Source organism: Urocitellus parryii, chromosome 11 (genome assembly GCF_045843805.1).
Source record: "Urocitellus parryii isolate mUroPar1 chromosome 11, mUroPar1.hap1, whole genome shotgun sequence".
NCBI classification, from domain to species: Eukaryota; Metazoa; Chordata; class Mammalia; order Rodentia; family Sciuridae; genus Urocitellus; species Urocitellus parryii.
In genome coordinates this window covers 17,639,060-17,657,607 of record NC_135541.1, presented here as the reverse complement: position 1 = coordinate 17,657,607, position 18,548 = coordinate 17,639,060, and the positions used below count along the sequence as shown (strand labels likewise).

General features: G+C 56.0%; 1 protein-coding gene across 3 annotated transcripts in view; it reads right to left on the bottom strand.

The window, feature by feature from the left end:
- Positions 1-206: 206 nt before the first annotated feature.
- The window catches only part of Ptpru (protein tyrosine phosphatase receptor type U), a 73,534-nt gene continuing 55,192 nt past the window's right edge, over positions 207-18,548 (bottom strand). The window contains exons 19-30 of one of the 3 annotated variants that reach the window (XM_026391699.2): positions 14,530-14,566; positions 13,808-13,905; positions 13,607-13,723; positions 12,768-12,922; positions 10,803-10,938; positions 10,194-10,343; positions 8,563-8,736; positions 5,827-5,967; positions 3,257-3,382; positions 2,959-3,116; positions 1,538-1,673; positions 207-1,301 (exon numbers count right to left, since the gene is read on the bottom strand). In XM_026391699.2, coding sequence (XP_026247484.1) covers positions 1,239-1,301; positions 1,538-1,673; positions 2,959-3,116; positions 3,257-3,382; positions 5,827-5,967; positions 8,563-8,736; positions 10,194-10,343; positions 10,803-10,938; positions 12,768-12,922; positions 13,607-13,723; positions 13,808-13,905; positions 14,530-14,566 — 1,491 coding nt within the window. In that variant the 3' untranslated portion in view covers positions 207-1,238. Of the gene's footprint in view, positions 1,302-1,537; positions 1,674-2,958; positions 3,117-3,256; positions 3,383-5,826; positions 5,968-8,562; positions 8,737-10,193; positions 10,344-10,802; positions 10,939-12,767; positions 12,923-13,606; positions 13,906-14,529; positions 14,567-18,548 lie in introns of all 3 variants that reach the window. The other 2 variants (XM_026391700.2, XM_026391698.2) reach the window with 2 other exon arrangements.

Genomic DNA, 18,548 nt, shown 5'->3' with positions numbered 1-18,548 from the left:
CGTAGAAGAACCCTGAGCCACGCCCTGGTCCACAACACACCACACCACATTGTGGAGAGAAAAACTAAGAACAGACTAGACCCCAGGCCTCTGAGCCCCACTGCACTGGGAGACCCGGGGCAGGCGAGCAGGCGCCAGTCTGGTCAGATACACACAGGGCTGCCGGGTGGCATTCAGAGAGCATGTTTATTTACAAAGCGCTTTACAAACATCACCTTATGCCTCCCCACAGCCCCCTGCGAGGTAGGTCAGTCGTCATATCTACAGTTTACAGATGGGGAGACTGAGGCACGGAATGGGGGTGTGGCCTGCCCCATTTTTAGGAGACCTTCCCACCCACCCATCAAAAAATAACAAAAGAAACAAAAAGCATCGATCCTCCATTCAGTTCTTCTTCCGAACTAGGGGATGTGACCAGCTGGGCTCCAGCACACCCCGCCCCGGGGAGCAGCCTGACCAGGAGCCAAAGGGGCCTCAACCCCAGGGGCTGTGGGTCAGCCTCGCAGACGGTCACTGGCCAAGCTGAGCATGACCGAGCCATGAAGGCCTGAAGGCTAAGGGAAGAGAGGGCTGAGATGACCTCACTCTGCAGATGGCGGCTTAGGGAGGGGGGCTGGGAGGCACGGGCAGATCCTGGTTCTGGGAAGCTCAGAGCACACGTCAGGAAGCAGCAGCGGAGAGGGGTGGTGAGCAAGATACCCCAGGGCTGCAGGAGGCAGTGGGGTGAAGGAGGGCACGGCAGTTCCCCTGAAGAGGATGGTCAGTGTGTCCCACTGGCAAATCAGGGCCGAGCCCTCAGGGGCTGGTCCAGACGGGATTCCAGGGGGCAAGCCCAGCGCACCCTCCTCCTTTCTTCCTGTGGCTTGGGACACTCGCTCTGCAAGGCCTCGCTCATCTCTAGCAAGGGCTCGTATGCAGTCAAGGGTCCTGGCCTGGGTCTCCCAGAGCTGGCCGTTCTGAGCCCCAGTCACTGTGCCCGGCCTTTCAGCCCAGGCCTGCAGGACCCTCTGGAGGTGGGGCTGGGCTGAAGTCTTGCTCAGCTCCTCCTTGGCCCATAGCCTGCCCACAGATACAGTGAGAGGCGCTGTACACCGTGGAAGAGGCCATCGAGATGGCCCAGCGTCCACTCCGGCACTTTCCCTGTGGGACTATGGCTGAGCAGAGTTGGGGGGACAAGTCCTCTTTGCCAGTGGGCCTGGCCCTGAGTGCACAGTGGGTGCCCCAGGCCAGAGGCCCCGCTATCTTGACTCCAGAGCCTCCAGGTACTCCAGGGCCACATCGTAGCAAAAGTGGTACTGATCCTGAGGAGAGGGAGAGAAGGGATCATGAGCTGACCCCTCCCTTGTGCTGGGGAGAGGGCAAGCATGAGCCCTGGACCACCACCGGGGAAGGGGAAAACCGGGACAACGTTCTGGCACCGCAGGACTAGACCAAGGCCCAAAGGCGGGGACCAGGTAGGGAAGGATGGGTGCTTCGGAACCTGGCCAAGCACGGACCAGGAAAGAAGAGGCTGGGCATGGGACACGCGGCCCCTCACCATTGTCTCCACCATATTGGGTTTATAGTTCCGAAGCGTTTTGGCAGCAAAGAAAACATCCACCAGGCTGTGGCAGCGGATCATCTCCAGGACCGTGGCGCAGGCGCAGAAGGTGCCGCTGCGGCCTCCTCCATTTCTAAAAGACACACACAAAAGGTTTGGGGCAGGGCTTTGGGAGCAGGGGTGGGTGGAGCCTGGGCACCTGCTGGGGGGGGGGGGAGAAGGCCAGGCAATCAAAAGATGGGGCAGTGTCAGAGAGGCTGAAGGCCAAGGGCAGGAGCTGGGAGGAGCCAAAGGGCCCAGGGGTTAAGGTTTGATCTAAGGAAATAAGAGGGGAGGGGCCATAGGCGCCAGAGGTGAGGGGTGTGGCTAAGGATCCAAAGAGGGAGGGGCAAAGGGTGGGGCGGGGCCTGACGGGAACAGAAGGGAGAGGCACCGCCCACAGGGTGGCCCCAGGACCAGGTTAAAGAGGCGGCTCAGAGTCTGGGATGACATCTAAAGCTTTATGTCATCTCAGAAAATACATCCTGGAGGAGGAACGGACTGCAGATTCCTTGAGAAAGGAGGCCATACACACTGGAAAGGAATGACAGTGAGACACAAGGGCAATGACAGAGAAGGGCAGTGGAGCAGCAAGCAGACACCGAGAGCAAAATGGAAAATGGACATGGGAAGCCTGTTCACTGCTGGGCAGCGCAGACACACGAGGCAGCTTCCCCAGACCCTCGGCTTCCCCCAGCCACGCTGTCCTAAGACTGCACCCTGTGGGGCGTCCCTTGGGGATGGGAGACCAAATTGGCCTCAGCCCCCTCTCCAGGGTTCTCTCCCGCTAGATCTGAAAGTCCTGAGGGTCCAGCTCAGGCTGACTCAGTCCCTTAGTGTGCCTGGCCTGGAACTGGGAGGGCTGGGTAAGTTCCAGAAACGTGTAAAAGCAGGAAGCAAAGAAATGACTAAATGGAGCCACTGCACGGATTTGTGATTGGGGCATGATGAGAAGGAAAGGAGGAAGGGAGGGAGGGAGGGAGGGGATACCTGGCCCCTCACCACTAGGAGGGAGAGAGAGAGAGAGGGAGGGAGAGGAGGGGAGGCAGGGGACACTGCCTGTGTGCCTGCGAAAGCAAAGGCTGGAATTCCACTGGCATAAAAAACTATGCTTCGATCTCATGAGGTGAAAAATTCTGACAAAAAACTTAATAGGTGAAATCCAATGTTCACAGAAGGTACCGGGCAGTTGTTCAGGGTCAAGTCTATACCTGAAAACTGGGTTCCTCCAGGGAAAAAAGTGCCAGACCTGGCTGGCTGGGGACAGCCCATGGCCATCTGGGAGCCCAGAGGTTCCAGTGCCAGCCTTAAGGCCTTAGATTGGACCTCTGCCCTTGCTCCCTGACCCCCCCCACCTGTCCCTGCACACAGGCACTCACAGGCAGTGGACGATGGTGCGTCCGTCCCCACTCTCAGCCTGCCACTTGTCCACCTCAGCCAGCAGGTGCAGGAAGGCCTTCTTGGAGTCAGGCGTGTCCCGGTAGGCAGACCAGCGCAGGAACTGGAAGTGCCGCACCAGCAGGTGCCCCTCCTGCAGCTGGGGCGTGGGCAGCCAGCCAAAGGGATTTGACCATTGGAGTCACAGGGGCCCCTAATGAGTGACCTCAAGAGGGCCACTCAAGGCTGCCCCAGCTGCCCTCATCCCATTCTCACCCTTGGGCTCCTCGGATCACATACCCGAGAGATGTTCTGCACCCGGAACACTCGGGCCACCAAGTCCTCATCCGCGGTGCCGGACACGAACTCCACCTCCATGAGGCCGTACTGCTGCCGGCCCGGCTCCGGCCAGTACTGCAGGCAGGGCTGGGGCAAGTGTGGAGACAGCGGAGCTGGTAGAGCCAAGCCAGGACTCCTCCACAGCCACCCCACCAGGGTTCCTTGCTTGCTCCTGTACCCTGGCCCACCCACTCACTCCAGACTCACCAGTCCCCCCTCTCTCCACAACCCACCCACCAGCTGCAGCACACACCTGCCCCCAGGTGTCCAGCACTGACACATCAGATCAGCCAAGACCAACCAGTCACAGACAGGGCAGTGGAGCCCATGGCCGTGTGGCTAGAACCCTATATCTTCACACACTCACACACATGTGTGCAAAACATGCACCTATACATGAAGCCACCTTCCACGAATAGGCCCAGGTCTCCCCGCTCACCCCAGAACCAGCCCCTCAGGTTCTCTCTCACTGCCTCTGCCCTCGGCTCACAGAGGTGGGGTATCCCTCATGCTGCAACAGGGCTCAGCACCCCACCCCTGCCCCAGGGCCCCACAGAGTCAGGGTGCCACACAGCTGCCCCCGCCAGACCACAGACTGGAGGCAGGGGAGGCACCTGACCCCCCCCCCCACACACACACACACAATATAGGCGGATCGGCCAGGAGCCCCGGGATCTAGCTCCTCTCTGCCTGGAACCCAGGAGAGGATCTTCCCTTCTGTCTGTGAAACCAGGCTAAGTTCACTTACCTCCCTGAGCCTCAGTTTCCTTCTCTGTAAAACGGGGACCATCTCAGGACCCGTTCTCATGAGGTTACCAAGAGGACCATGGGAAAGGAGCATGAGGACACTCTGCACTGTGCTATGTCTGGCAGGTGGCAGATACTCAGCATGTGTCAGGGACAGAGATGCTGAGGATACTGTCACTACTGAGGCTAGCCCCTAAATGCATCCCAAATGACACTCCAAGTTCCATCGGCTTCCCTCTGACCACCAAGACAGACCCTGCCTTCCGCCCTCCACCTGGGGTCCCAGCAACTCCTCGCACGTGCTACTCCCTCCCCAGATGGCTCTTCCCACCACTTCACCTGCAGAACACTACCCTTCCCCCACATCTTGACCAGGACACGCCCTCCTCTGGGAAGCCCTCCTCACACGCTGTCCCCAGGCCAGCTCCACAATAGCCTTTCTCCTCTGGGCCATCACTATCTGTTTCTCTACCTGCTTCCTCCTGGACATGAGATCTAGGAAATGCTGAGTCCTCTGTCTGCCCACTGGCAGGGAGCTGTCCCTGGGAAAAGTTGGCTGAATACCTGAGCCATCTGATGAGCAATGAGCAAAGTCTACGAGGTCCCTCTCAGTCCCTGTCCCCCATCTTGGCAAAGATGGATGTCTGCCCTGCCACACCTGGGACTCTCCAGATCCCCACCCTGGGCCTAGGTCCCTTCCCTGCAGGGTCCTATCATGTAGCCAAGAGCCTGACTCATAAAGAGCCCAGCTAGCCAAGCACAGTGGCACACACCTGTAATCCCAGCTACTCAGGGGGCTGAGGCAGGAGGATGGTAATTTGGAGGCCAGGCTGGGCAACTTAGTAAAACCCTGTCTCAAAAAAATAAAATAAAATAAAATGGCAGCGGGTGTAGCTCAGTAGTAAAACACTTGCCTAGCATGTGCCTGGGTTTAATCCCCAGTACCTTGACGGGGACAGCCAGCTACAGTCTTCCTCCACATCATCAGTAGGAGGTCATTGTGCTTATTTTACAAAAAAATCTTCCTGACATCCTGGGGCAGAAAGTGGGGAGTGTAAGGAGGTCCAAAGTCCTAGGGCATGTGATCAAACCAGGTAAGAAGACTGGACATCTGTACTTAAGGAGGCTCCAGCCCTGGGAGGACCAAAAGGAAATGGGGAGAGTTAAAGGGGCCATCACCAGGCTGAGATCACCAAGCCAGTGTCTGGCCAACCTCAGAATCAACCTGTTCATATTCATCCCTGCCCCATTCAGCATACCCACACAGGCAGACACAGCACAGTGCCCTGTAATAAAAGCTCCTGTGATGGTCTCCATTTTACAGAGAACGAAACTAAGGCTCAAAGAGGTAAATTAAGTGACTATAGGTCAAACCATCAAGAAATCGGAGGCTTGAATTTTACTCTAGCCAAAGGCCCCCTGTCTGACAGTTTAGTTGAGATACTGATAAAGTTCCTGGAAAAACCTCTGAAGGAGGCAGCATGGGAGGCACAGCTCCCAGTTATGTGACCTTGGAGATATCCACACCCCAAGGTCATTGTCGGTCATAAATGAGACCATAAGTGCAAAGCAGAGTCTGCACTTACTGCGGGTGCTCCATAAAAGGCAGCTGTTTTGCTCCAGTCTGACACCCCTGTTTTACAGACAAGGAAACAGAGGCTCTAGGACAGAGTATGACTGAACTGAGGTCACACAACAACATGTGGTGCAGCTGGGCCCCAACTCTTGATTTGGGGGACTGTGACCTTGAACCCATGAAGGCCTTGGCCAGCGGGGGCCCTCACCCAGGCGGAGTTGGACTGGTTCAGCTGGTTGAGCATGACGATGGAGGTGCACCCGTAGTCGTAGACCAGGCGCCAGAAGTCAGGGGTGGTACTCTGCAGCGGGTGCAGGGTCACGATGAAGGCTGCACTCCGCGTATAGCTCTGCAGGGACACCAGCACTCAGTGGGCGGTACACGGCCCCTGGAGTGGGCTGAGCTCTGCCATAGGCCATCTTCCCGCATCTGCAGTGACCACATCAGAGGCTGCCCGGCACACTGAGGCCTGAACTGACAGGTGGGCCCCAGGCCTCTAGTGCCCAGACCCCCCACAAACGAAAACAGCAACCAGTCCCCAGGGTGGAGCCAGCTGGCCCGGCCTCAGCGTCTGTACCTGCTGCCTCATCCGATTTCCCAAATGTCTGCATGGCTCTCCCTCATTTCTTTCTGGTCTCTGCTGAACTCACCTCTTCAAAGAAGCCCTCCCTCACCACCTCTTCAAAAACGCTCACACACACAAACCAACATTCAATGCTCCTGCCTGGTGTTCTCTTAGAAAGTTCCAGTGCATGACGTTCCACTGTATATTCATTTACTGATTGTCCTGCCCCGCCAATGCAAGGGTCAAGAGAACAGAGATTGCACACACATCTGGGGGTTCAATAAATATTTCTGAATAAATGAATCTCTAGACCGACTCCATGGCCTGAGATCTCAACTCTGGCTCTCCAGGCTGGGACAGGCACTGACTCTGTACCCTGCTCCTGACCTCACCTTGTAGGATGAGCTGGCACCTAGCCTTCTCCCCACCAGAGCTCCAGACTCAAGTGTCCCCTAATGTCCTGCCTTGCCCCATCCTGTGACATGTCCCCCTCCCTCTCCTGAGCTCCTCTCCTACAGTCTTCTGACCCCAGCCCTCCTCCTAGGACCCTTGCCCTGTCTGGATTCTTCTGGCCTTGATCCTGAGCAAACTTTGATCTGCTCTGTGTAACCCTGCACGGGGCCAACAGAGAAAGAAGACCCCCCTCCCCAGAGCACCAGCTGCCTGTCCTAGGACTTTCTTTTTTTTTTAAATATTTATTTATTTATTTTAGTTCTCGGCAGACACAACATCTTTGTTGGTATGCGGTGCTGAGGATCGAACCCGGGCCGCATGCATGGCAGGCGAGCGCGCTACCGCTTGAGCCACATCCCCAGCCCCATGTCCTAGGACTTTCTGAAAGCTCACTAAACAGCAGCTCCTCAAGGACAGCCCCAACCAGACTCCAAAACCAGGCCTGGGTGCCCTTGGGGCTCCTTGAAGACTTGACCACCGCACAGATCCAGGCGGATCCCCAGACAGGCCCAATGCAATCCAAGAATCAAGGCCTCCGGGCTCCTGGGCCAGGCACTCACACTGGCTGAGGCATCAGTGACTCTAGGTCGGGGCAGGGCTGTGTCAGCAGCTTCTCCATCTCAAGGCACCATTCTCACCCAGGACCAGGGAGCTGCAATATGACCCTGCCCCGCTCAGAAACCCAGGACTCTCAGAGAACCTCCTTTCCAGCCCCCAAACATGCAGATGAGGCCAAAGAAGGGATGGGAGACCATCCACAGGGCTCCTAAGTCCGCATCCAAAACTACGTCACCTCTCCAGGACCCCTCAGCAGGCACAGACACCCATCGCTGCACCAGCCTGAGTGACAGTGACTTCCAGGCCTCTCCACATCTCTCATTTCTTTGGCTGCCAGGTGGTCAGTGGTCGGGCTTCTCCCCTCCCCTTCAGCTCACACCAGGAAACCCTGAGCCACAGGGCGGGACTTGCCCTCATGAGAGAAGGCCACCATGCCCCGTACTGTCCCTGCTGAGGGACCATGCAATCAAGAGCACACTTCCCTGGGCCTGCAGGGGACCCTCTGCTCCCCAAATCTGGTCTCCATGTCTGGGTGGCCCCCCTTTGCTCACTCCTCCCGAGGCCGGTTTGTGAGCAAACCCTCCTCTCGGAAGACATGACATGGCCACTGACCCCTGCAAACATGATGGCCTGTCCCTAATGGGAGGGGTGGCCTGTGTGTGTACAGCCGAGGACAGGCTGACAGGCAAGGGCACACCCAGCCCACGTGACAAACGTGAAGCCACGTTCTCTGGTCTCATCTGCAACACCTGACTCTGACACCTGACTCAACACCTCGGCTGGCTCCAGCCATGGAGAAGAACACAGGTGGAACTCACGGGCTCCTCCCCTCGGCATCCCCAGCCCCTGGAGCCCCAGCACCCATCTCCCACTCTGCTTGCAACACACAGTAAAGGAGGTGCAGCCCCCTGAGTGGGGGTGGCGGGGCAAGAAAAAGGACTTCTAAATGGTTCCCGAGCCCTCAGACCACACTGCCAGGTAGGACCAGGGAGCGCGTCCCCACTGCAGACCAGGAGCAGGGTCCAGCTGCACCTTGCAGGACACACTCTCCCAGCTCCCAGCTTCGGGTTCCCAGTCCAGCCCCAAACCTTCAAGGCCTCCCCAGCCAAGGCCCCTGAGGGCTGGATCCTGAAGACAGCCCAACCTGGGCTTCACAACCCAGAGCCCCGCGTGCTGAGAGCAACACCTGAGGGGTCACTGGCTTGGACAACGTCCCGAGGAAGGTCAGCAGGGGTAGGAGGGCTGCCCCCTGAGCCCTCAATAGGCAGAAGGTGCCCCCAACCAGAGCCCGCCCTCTGCTCCCTGGTCCTTTCCAGGCGCTGCTGGGAGAGGGAGTTCCAGAGCCCACCGCACCCCCCGAGCTCTCACGTCAGTCAGGGCTGCGTTGATGTAGTTGTTGGGGTCCCCGTCGGTGGAGATGAGGAAGGGCAGGCAGCGGTCGGGCGGCAGGACGTCCATGCTGCGGTTCTTGTCGCGGTTCCGGGGCAGCAGCGCGATGCTGCACTCCTCCACGTCCAGCGGCGGTGTGACCGAGTTCAGGGTCTACAAAGAGCAGAGTGGACACTGGGCAGGGCGGTTAACCCCATGTGGTGGACGGAGACACTGAGGTCTAGAGAGAAGGGACAGGAGTGGAGGCCTGGATGGGCAGGGCCAGGGCTGAGCTCTGGAGAGCGGAGTCCGTCCCCCTGCCGTCCACATAACCCCCAACAACTACCGTAGCCCTCGGCCTCAGTTTTCCTCAACTGTAAAACGGGAAAATAATATGCCTCCTTCCAGGGGCTGCTGGGAGGAAAAAGGGAGAGCAGGCCGAGCCCGGGCAGAGCACGGCTCAGCAGGCCAGTGTGTAGGAGCAGTGAGGATCGGCATGGCCTGGCAGGGCTGCCATGCGACAGGCCCTGAAATCCCTGCTCCCATATAGCAGACCCAGGTGCCAGGCCGAGGTGGCCACCATCCCTGGTCACAGAACGCAAGTCCTGAGCACCTGGTACTGAATAAAGCCACCCCTCTGGGCCTCTTCACCCCTCTGCCTGCAGGCCTCGTGCATCCAGATCTGCGGGTCTCCAGCCTCTTTCTCTTGTTTGGGGACCCCTCACAGGGAACCCTACCCTATCTTGATCCTCGAGCTTGACACCCTTCCCCAGGAATTGCCAGCAGCATTTCCTGTGAGGTTACCCGGGTGGCTCTAGAGCACTGGCACCTGGCACATGAGGTCCGGCTGTACCTGCCAGGACCCCTGGAGAGGGAGGACACTGGGCTCGCTGCCTGCCTGAGGACCAAGAGACTGCTCTGGAGACAGGCCTTCCCCGCTCTCAGCCATGCAGCATGGGGAGGCAGAACCAGGCGACCAAAGCTGGACCCATCAGTGTGCTCCACCTCCTGATCCCAGTTCAGGGATGGAAACACAAGAGTTGGGTCTAGGGTTTTCGTTGGAAGCAACAGGGGTCTTTTTCCAGAGTCCCTGACAAGACTGACATGATCCTGGCACTGCCGAGTGCCGGCTGTGGGTCTGAGAATGAAGCCAAGAACTGGAGAGTAGAACCAAGAGTGGACAGAGACCAAAGGACATCATCGTCTGAGCCCCTGGATCCAGCCATAACTGAATCCACACCACCCTCAGGGTCCCCAGTTACAGGAGTCAGTGAGCTGGATTTTTATCACAACCAAAAGAATCCTGATGACTACAAATGCTACAAGGGTAATGTGAACTATCTTTCTTCTCTGGGCAAAAAACTGGAGGTTTAAAGAAGTGAAGTGACTTGTTCAAGACCACTCACAGCACCCAACTAGTCAAGCCAGGATGTGACCCCAGGTTTATCTGACTTTGAAGCATGAGCTCTTAACCATGCTGAGGCACCACTCCTCCACTGTCTCAGAGTCCTTCCTAGTAACCCAACTCTTCCCCTCCACCTGTGTCTCTATCTAGGCCCTCCTGCTTGGTCCTCAATGCCTATGATACTCAGAACCTCCCAGCACGCGCACACATGCCTCCGTCCCCCCACCTGGAACTCTTCCCGCAGCTGGGAGGAATTGCTCTGAGGGTCAATGCGGATCATCTCCTTGTAAGTGGCCTTGAACTCGTTGACAGGGATGGTGGTCTCCCCACACAGGCAGGCCTCCAGGATTGCATCATGGATGAAGATGTACTGCTCCTGGAACAGCAGATGAGAACATGAGACGAGCAGGGGACCAGAAGCTGGGGATGTGCAGGAGAGAGGGCCTCAGTGAGCGCGAGGCTGAGGCAGGACCCTGAGGCGGAGTCCAGTCCTACCTAAGCAGCCTTCACGGACCTGCGAGCTCATCTCACACTGCATCCCCCTAACACCCTGGGAGATCCTCTGAGAGGTGAGGGGACAGCCCAAGGTCACAGATCTAGTGAGGACACAAACCCGGGTATGTCCTGACTGCAGCACCCTTTGCTGTTTGACCCCCACACCCCGCTCCAGGGGCTGAGTTTGGGGGATCCTAAGAGGCACGCAGCTCACCTCGCCAGACCACCTGGGGAAGGGAAGAGCCCAAGGACACCTGCAGACACATGCCCCCTCCCTGAGCTCCTCGTAAGAGATCCAGGTCCCAGAGGCAGTGGTGGGGACAGGGTGGGGTCCCCGCACCTCGGTCTGGATCATGTTGACGCGCCGGGAGCAGAGGGTCTTCACGCAGTTGTAAATGTCCACGACACCCTCACACTCCGCCATGTCCAGCATCACATCCAGGACGATGTAACAACCCGTGCGGCCAGTGCCAGCGCTGGGGAGAGAGAGGCCCCAGGGCACATCAGGGAAGGGAACCCAGGACCAAGGAAAAGACGGGAGAAAAATGACCCAGCAAGGAGGCACCAGGGAGCAGGCTGCTGGAAGAGCTCTGGTGCCTTGTGACAGGGGACAGAGTTGGAGAGGGGCCTCAGGAGAAGGAACAGAGGGGAAAGGAGAGAGAGAGGCCGAGGTGAAGCCAGTCCAACTTGGCAATTAGACAAAGATGATGTCAGAGCTCACTCCAAGAATGTTCTTTCCTCCTGGTGTCCCCGGCTCTCCTGCACATCCCTCAAGACCCCACAGCTCACACCCATCACATACTCAGTGGAACCTCCATCGCTTCCAGGCAGGTGTCATTCTTCTGAGCTTCTGGAGCCATCTGCCTCCTGACTTCATGAAAACACTTCCAGCCACATAGTCATGGTGGATGTGGCTGCCTCCCTAACCCCCGGGAGCTCACTGCGAGCTGGGCTGTGTTGGGTTCATCACTGTGACCCGTGTGCCCAGCGCCAGAGCTGAGGGGGAGCAGGTACAAAGACGACGCTAAGATTTCACATCTGAAAATGGTGGCACTGAAGTGTCAGGGAGGACATACAATGACTCCCTATCCTGTCCCCTGCTGGAAGGGCCTTAAGTCAGCACAACCCCTTGGGAAAACTACTTGGCAGATTCTGCTAGAGCTGAACGTTCACCCAGACGGAATTTCTACTCCTACATACGATCCCACAGAAATGCTTGCATTTCTTGACCAAAAGACAGGCACTCGGTGGTCCTTGGCACTGCTATTTTATTTCAGCACCGCTATTCCTAACAGCTCAAAACTGCAACCATCCCAAAGGCCTGGCAACAGCAGGATGGACGAATATGTCATAGCTGATTCTCCCAGAAGAAAATGATACAACCTACAAACATGCGATGGACCGAAGACGTCGGCAAAGAGCACCTGTGCAGGACTCTGTTTATGTCAAGTTCAAACACAAGACCAGGGCTGAGAAGTCAGGCCAGTGATGGCTCTGGAAGGCGGGTACATTCTAGAACTGGGTTAAGGGGCCTCTGGTTTCTATGGATATTCTGCTTCTTGACCTGAGTGGAGTGACCAGTGTGTTCAGTCTGTGAAAATTCACCACGTCCCATGTACATTTAATGATCTGGGATCTAAGTATACTTTGCTTTAAGTATCTATCCATAAAGTCTTAGATTTTAAAGATGACATCTTAAAGAAAACTAAGAAGCTGGCTTGGAGGTGGCAGGGCAGGGACAGGAAAGAGTCTGTCATGACACTGGGGAAGCTGATAAAAATCCAAATAGAGGAGCCAGGATGAGCTCTAGAGGCCATGGATTTGCAGCCTCGGGAGACTCGCTGAAGCCCAAGGGCTAGTGGAGGGACGAAGGACACAGAGCAGAGAGAGGAAGGACAGTCGGGGTCACAGGAAGACAACCAGGCAAGAGCTAGGAAGGGAAGAGGGAGGGAAGCCAGGGACATGCAAGGCCACTGGGCATGGGGGAGAAGGGCGAAGTCCTCTCAGCCCCTGCAAACCCAGAACACCTGATGGGCAGAAGCGGGCTGGACTGACTGAGCCTGGTGCTGTGCCACCCTTGCGGCCCCTCAGGGCTCAGGACCTCCTCAGCATCACACAGGTCTTGGGGCCCATGTGGATGCCAACCTCAGAGCCAAACTCAAAGATAAAGGGGGTTATTCTCTTCTGCCCCGTCTCCAAGCAGGCTGAGCCAGGCCCAGTCCCTCTTGAGGGCCCTGAGCCTGCCCACCCCACCCCACCCCAGCACAGCGCCAAGCCCCTTCCTGGGACGCCCTGGCCCTCCCACCTGCAGTGGATGACGATGGGCCCGGCATCGGGTGGGGTGGAGGCCTTCACTCGCCGGATAAAGGCCAGCAGCCCGGTGGCATGGTAGGGGACACCGTGCTCTGGCCACGCTGTGAAGTGGAACTGGCGGACCTCGTGCCGGGCAGAGTAGCCCCTCTGTGGAGACAATGGGAAGGACAGTCACAGTCGCTGGCAGCCTCTGAAAGATACTGCGTGTGCCAGGCACTGTGGGGAGCGCCTCCTCATGTTCACAGGTGAGGTTCGGTACTGGAGAGGAAGGATAAACGTCCACTGTACCAGAGAGGGAACTGAGGCCCACGGAGGAGAAGCCACCTTCCCAAGGATGGACAGGCAGATGTCACACAGCACTTGGACAGAGCTCTGCCTGATGCTTACACCCACACGGTCAAAACACGGGCCTGTCGTGTAAACCCAGATCATTTTGACTCTCGGGCCTTCCTTCCAAGGGGGAAACTGTCCCTCCCCTAAGGGTTTTACTGGGCAGACAACTGGACTGTGGACAGGGCTTACTGGCCAGTCACCTAAGCCTCAATTTCCTTACCTGTAAAATGGAGCTAATGGTCAGCACCTAGGCCACAGAGCTTTCCAGGGCTGCACTAACATGTGGCCGGCTGGCCACAGTGCCCCAGAGGGTAGGACCAACACCAGGCCACCGTCTTCATTGTCTCCATCATCTCAAACTCCTCTTGGAGCCACCCGCAAAGACAGTTGCCTTCCATCTCCCACGATTCTCCCAGAAAGCAGGTGGCCTCCTGCCAGGTGCTGCCCTGGGCACCCCTCCCGCTCCCTGGGCTGCAGAACAGGTGTGGGGAGACTCACCCTCTCCAGGGCAAAGGTGCGCACCACGTACTCAGCCAGCGTCTCCGTCTTCACCAGTGTGATCTTGATGTCCCCGTACATGTCTGAGTCCTCTGGCCAATATCGTGAGCACTTTACCTGCAGCCCCCACAGGACAGGACTCAGTGGAACCCTCGCTGCCCCAAGGCCCACCCACCCCAGTTCACCCCCAGCCCTGCTTACCCTGCCCACCTCCACCAGCTTGGTGATCATGACGATGCTTGAGCAGTGCTCCTGCCACACCATGCGCCAGAAGTCATAGATCATCTCGGGCTTTGGCCCTGGGGGTGCAGGAGGTACCTGTCCCTGAGCCAAGTGTCTGCCTGCTGCCCAGCACTGCTGCCCCAGGCCAGGAGGCTCTCTGGGCTCCAGTGAGGGCTTCATGCTCACCCACATACACCCACCAGCTGCCAACTCATGCCTGGAGGACCCCGGGGGGTGCAGCATCAAGGGAGGGCCTGGCTGGAGAGCCCCATCATGCTGAGTGGGACCCAGGAAGCAGAGCTGGAGGGCAGATCTTTGGTCCATGGGGCAAGTCTCCAAGAAGGATGGATGAATCGACAGGGGGATAAGACTCAGCCAAATGGGACCCAGGAGGCCACTACACCAGATGCACAACCCACACCCACCAGGACTGGGCCTGCCCAGCCCTTTCACGTATGCCACCATGGAGACAGACAGATGGATCAGAATTACAGATGAACTGATCACATCAGGAGATATGAACACAGAGAGGACAGAGGCTGAGACACAGATGCCAACAGACCAAGGCAAAGAGAGTGGGGATCAGACACAGGACAGAGACACATGGGGAAGCAGACAGGGAGCCAAGCAGGTCACCAGGGAAGGCAGGCAGGCAGGCATTCCAACACACGGAGATGCCCAAGGGCAGAGGGGCCGGGTACCTTGTGTGGCTATGAAGTGGTTTGACCTGTGGTAACCCTGCAACAGAAGAGGGTGTGGTAAGACCCCAGGGAGCAGCTCCTAAGGCTCAGCCCCTCCTCCTCTCCCCCAGCAGCACCCCTACCCCACTAAGGAACTGCCCACGCTCATGGCCAGGGCCTCCTGAACAGGGTGAGCTTGTCCTCCTGCCCCCAAGGAAGGGAATACAAGTGGGACACCAGCATCTTGCTATGTGACCCCCAGAGAGGACATGACTCCCTTGTGGGCCTGGAGGGTCTCCCAATTCACAAAATGGGGGGGGGGGGTTATCTGTTTAAAATGAGGCTGATATTTGGAGAAAAAGTTCAAGGTGACTCTGCCCTGTTCCCAGAGTCCCTGAAGCCCTAATCAACCCCAGACCCCAAAGAGCATTCAGGATAGAGGGTCCACAGCCATGAGGCCCCGCCCCCACCTCAGTCACCCAGCTTAGGGGGACCTGATGAAGGCTCCAGGTTTGGAAGCAAATGGCTCTTAGATAAAATGCTCAGATCTTTAAAAGCAATTGCAATGATGGCAATGAACTTTTCCGAGACCCTCTTATGGCTACATACTACGCACTTCACCTGCATTAGCCTGAACAAAGAGAGGTCAAGGGCTACTTCATCCTGCATCTCCAGAGCCCTGGGCTGAGGAGAGGCCCCAGGGCAATAGCCTGAGGGTCCCCGACAGGCCCTCTTCTTTCTGGGACAGAGAGCCCACCCGATACCCAGGGCACCAGTGCAGGCAGAGCAGAAAAGGGAAGAAGTACTGCAGGGCAGGAGAGAGAAAACCATCAAGTTCAGCCCCTGCTCCCCCTCGCCCCCAGCCCCCTGCAACTAACTCTTCTGGCCCCCTGGACTTCCCAGGCCCAAGAAGCCCTGGGCCAGACTGCCCAGGTTCAAATCCCAGCTCCACCTCTTTCTAGCTGCATGCACTAAAGCCAACAGCCCTTCATCCTGGTGTGCCTCCAAGTCCACACCCGCAGGGTGGAACGGCCACACTACTTCCCTCCCAGGGCAGTCCTGAGGAGAAAATAAAGCAATCGATGTTGAGTGTTTGGCACTGTGTCAAGCACCGAGTCCACACTGAATAGTTGCTCTTATGCTACTACTACTGATGTGAAGGTCCAGCAGTGTCCCTGAAGATCCAACAGTGTCAATGTCAAGAACTGCTCGAGTGGGAGGTTCTTTACTGTAGGGCTAAGGATCCAAGTCTGGGAGTCTAATGGGCCCAGTTCCCAGCTGTAGCTAGTACTGAAAAGGGTCACTCAGTCCTCACAATGGTAGCCTCTCCAGGTCTACCCTAAATCCCTCCTGCTGCCGCTCTAAGCCACTGTTTCTGTAAGAGGCCAGAGGAGGCAGGTGGAGGAGGATGAGGGCTGTCCAGGAGCTGCCCTCCCACTCTCGGCACCAGCCAAATGGAAACAACCTATCCCACCTCAAACCAGGGTCCCTAAGAATCCCCCAAGGCCAGACACCTCATCAGATTCAGCCACCTCTGAATACTGCACCCCAGGGCCCAGGACAGGGCCAGTGCTCAAGCACCAGCCAGTAGACAACAGAGGAACAGAACTCAACTAAAACTGACCAACTGGACTGGGGATGTGGCTCAGGGGTAGAGCACGAGACCTTGGGTTCTATCCCTGGCACTGCTTCCAAAAAAAAAAAAAAAAAGATCAATTTGATAAACAAGCAGCTGGTCTACAATTCAGCTCTGTTCTGCTGAACCCCCAGGACCTTCTCTCTTGATGTTTGGAGGCATCATTCTGAAGAAAGCATGGTCCAGGGGTCCATTTTATCACACTTTGAAGCAAGTGTTTAAGCAAAGAACCTCCATATCTGCACATTATCTTTATTTTTTTAAGAGAGTGAGAGGGGGAGGGGGGAGAGAGAATTTTTTAATATTTATTTTTTAATCATCAGCGGACACAACATCTTTGTTTTATATGTGGTGCTGAGGATCGAACCCTGGCCGCACGCATGCCAGGCAAGTGCGCTACCGCTTGAGCCACATCCCCAGCCCCTCTGCACATTATCTTTTAAAAAAAAAAATTTTAGTTGTAGTTGGACACAATGCCTTTATTTTATTTATTTGTTTTTATGTGGTGCTGAGGATGGAACCCAGGGCCTCATACATGCAAGGCAAGTGCTCTGCCACTGAGCCACATCCCCAGCCCTGCACATTATCTTTTTAAACACATGTATACTATTGCACCATTATGTGACAGAGAGGACACACGTGGAAGTTTAAACTTATCAAATTTTAAAGGAGGCTGAGTAGAATACCTCGCACCAACCCACCTTAGAGACCAGCATTAGAGAGCACCCACCCCATGCTCCAGGAAGATGCGCAGGGCCTGGGAACCTCTCCTAGTCACACACCTGAACCCTTGCTGGAGTCTGAGGGACACTTGTCCGCATTATAGGCAAGAACCCCTGGCATCCCAATGCTCCCCAAAGAACAAGAACTGCAGTGTGACCAGATATGGTGGTACACGCCTGTAATCCCAGAGACTTGGGAGGCTGAGGCAGGAAGGTTACAAGTTCAAAGCCAGCCTCAGCAACTAAACATGAGGCCCTAAGCAATTTAGTGAGACCCTGTCTCAAAATAAAAACAGCTGGCCAGGTGCAGGGCACGTGCCTGGAATCCCAAAGGCTCAGGAGGCTGAGGCAAGAGGATTGCAAGTTCAAGGCCAGCTCAGCAATGGAGAGGCACTAAGCAACTCAGTGAGACCCTGTCTCTAAATAAAATACAAAATAGGGCTGGGGAGGTGGCTCAGTGGTCAAGTGCCCCCGAGTTCAATCCCCAGTATGAAAAAAATAAAATAAAAAGGGCTGGGGATATGGCTCGATGGTAAGCAACCCTGGGTTAAAAACAACAACAACAAACAGTGTGGTGTGAGGGATAAGGTTGGTTTTTGGCTTTGAGAAAGTCACTTTTTCCATCTGTCAAATGCTCGTCAATAGGGTCCCCACCTCACAGAGTGCAGTAAAGGTAAAACATGTATTTAAAGTGCCTGGCACATAGCAGGTACCCAGTCAGTTGCAAACTGGCATTGCAAGATGAACTAAGCTAAGTCTCCCAAGGGTCTGACAACAAGGGACAGAATGGGGCAAGCAGTCCACCGCAGGGCGCGCCCACAGTCCTCAAAGCCACCACCTTTTGTGAGCCTAATCCTTCTTCCAAATTGGAGAATTTTACAAACCAACTTTGTGACTGCACTTAAAATAAGGGGTACATCTGGGATAATCGATCATCTCTGCCAAATGTGACTGTGGGGACCTTTCACTTTCTATGTCAGTCTCTCCACATCGTCTGAAAGTCTGATAACAAGCAGAATGTTAGCAATGATTAAAAAAAAAAAAAAGCAAGAAATGTGTTTTTTAAAGGAAAATAGAAGAGGTATCCTCAAAATAGCAAAGAATCCCAATCATTAAATATAATGAAAATAGAATATATGAATTAAAAATAAAATCAGAGGCTCCCTTGATGAATCAGGGTTTTAATTCTTCAAAAGAAGATGGTACAATTTTTTTTAATGAATACCCAACCACTCCCCTAAAAAAACATTCCAACTGGGCAACATTGACGGTTAACTGGTTGGAGTTGAGTTTTACACAAACTGATCATGGCAGGGTTTGAGCGCTCAGGAATCTAGTTTTAGGGGGACTGAACAGGAACGGTCTAAAGACCCTGACCCCTAAGTAGCAGAGACAAGACCACCCAGGGTAGCTTCCCCCATCCCCCTCTCTCAAGGGCCCTGCAGAAGGTACAGCCAGCAAGGTTCATGGGGAATAGAGGACAGGGTTGAGGACAAAGGTGACAGACAGGGGTGGCCAGAGCAGAGGGCCAGGTGAAGTACCCCAATACTGCTGCCTATCTCAAAGTGGGGGAGGAGGGGAGGAGCTGCTTACAACAGGGATCCTCTGGCTGTCTTTAGCCCTGGGCCACCCCTGGCGAGGCGGCTGAAGTGGACACTGGTGCTGGGCACACAAGGAGAGGG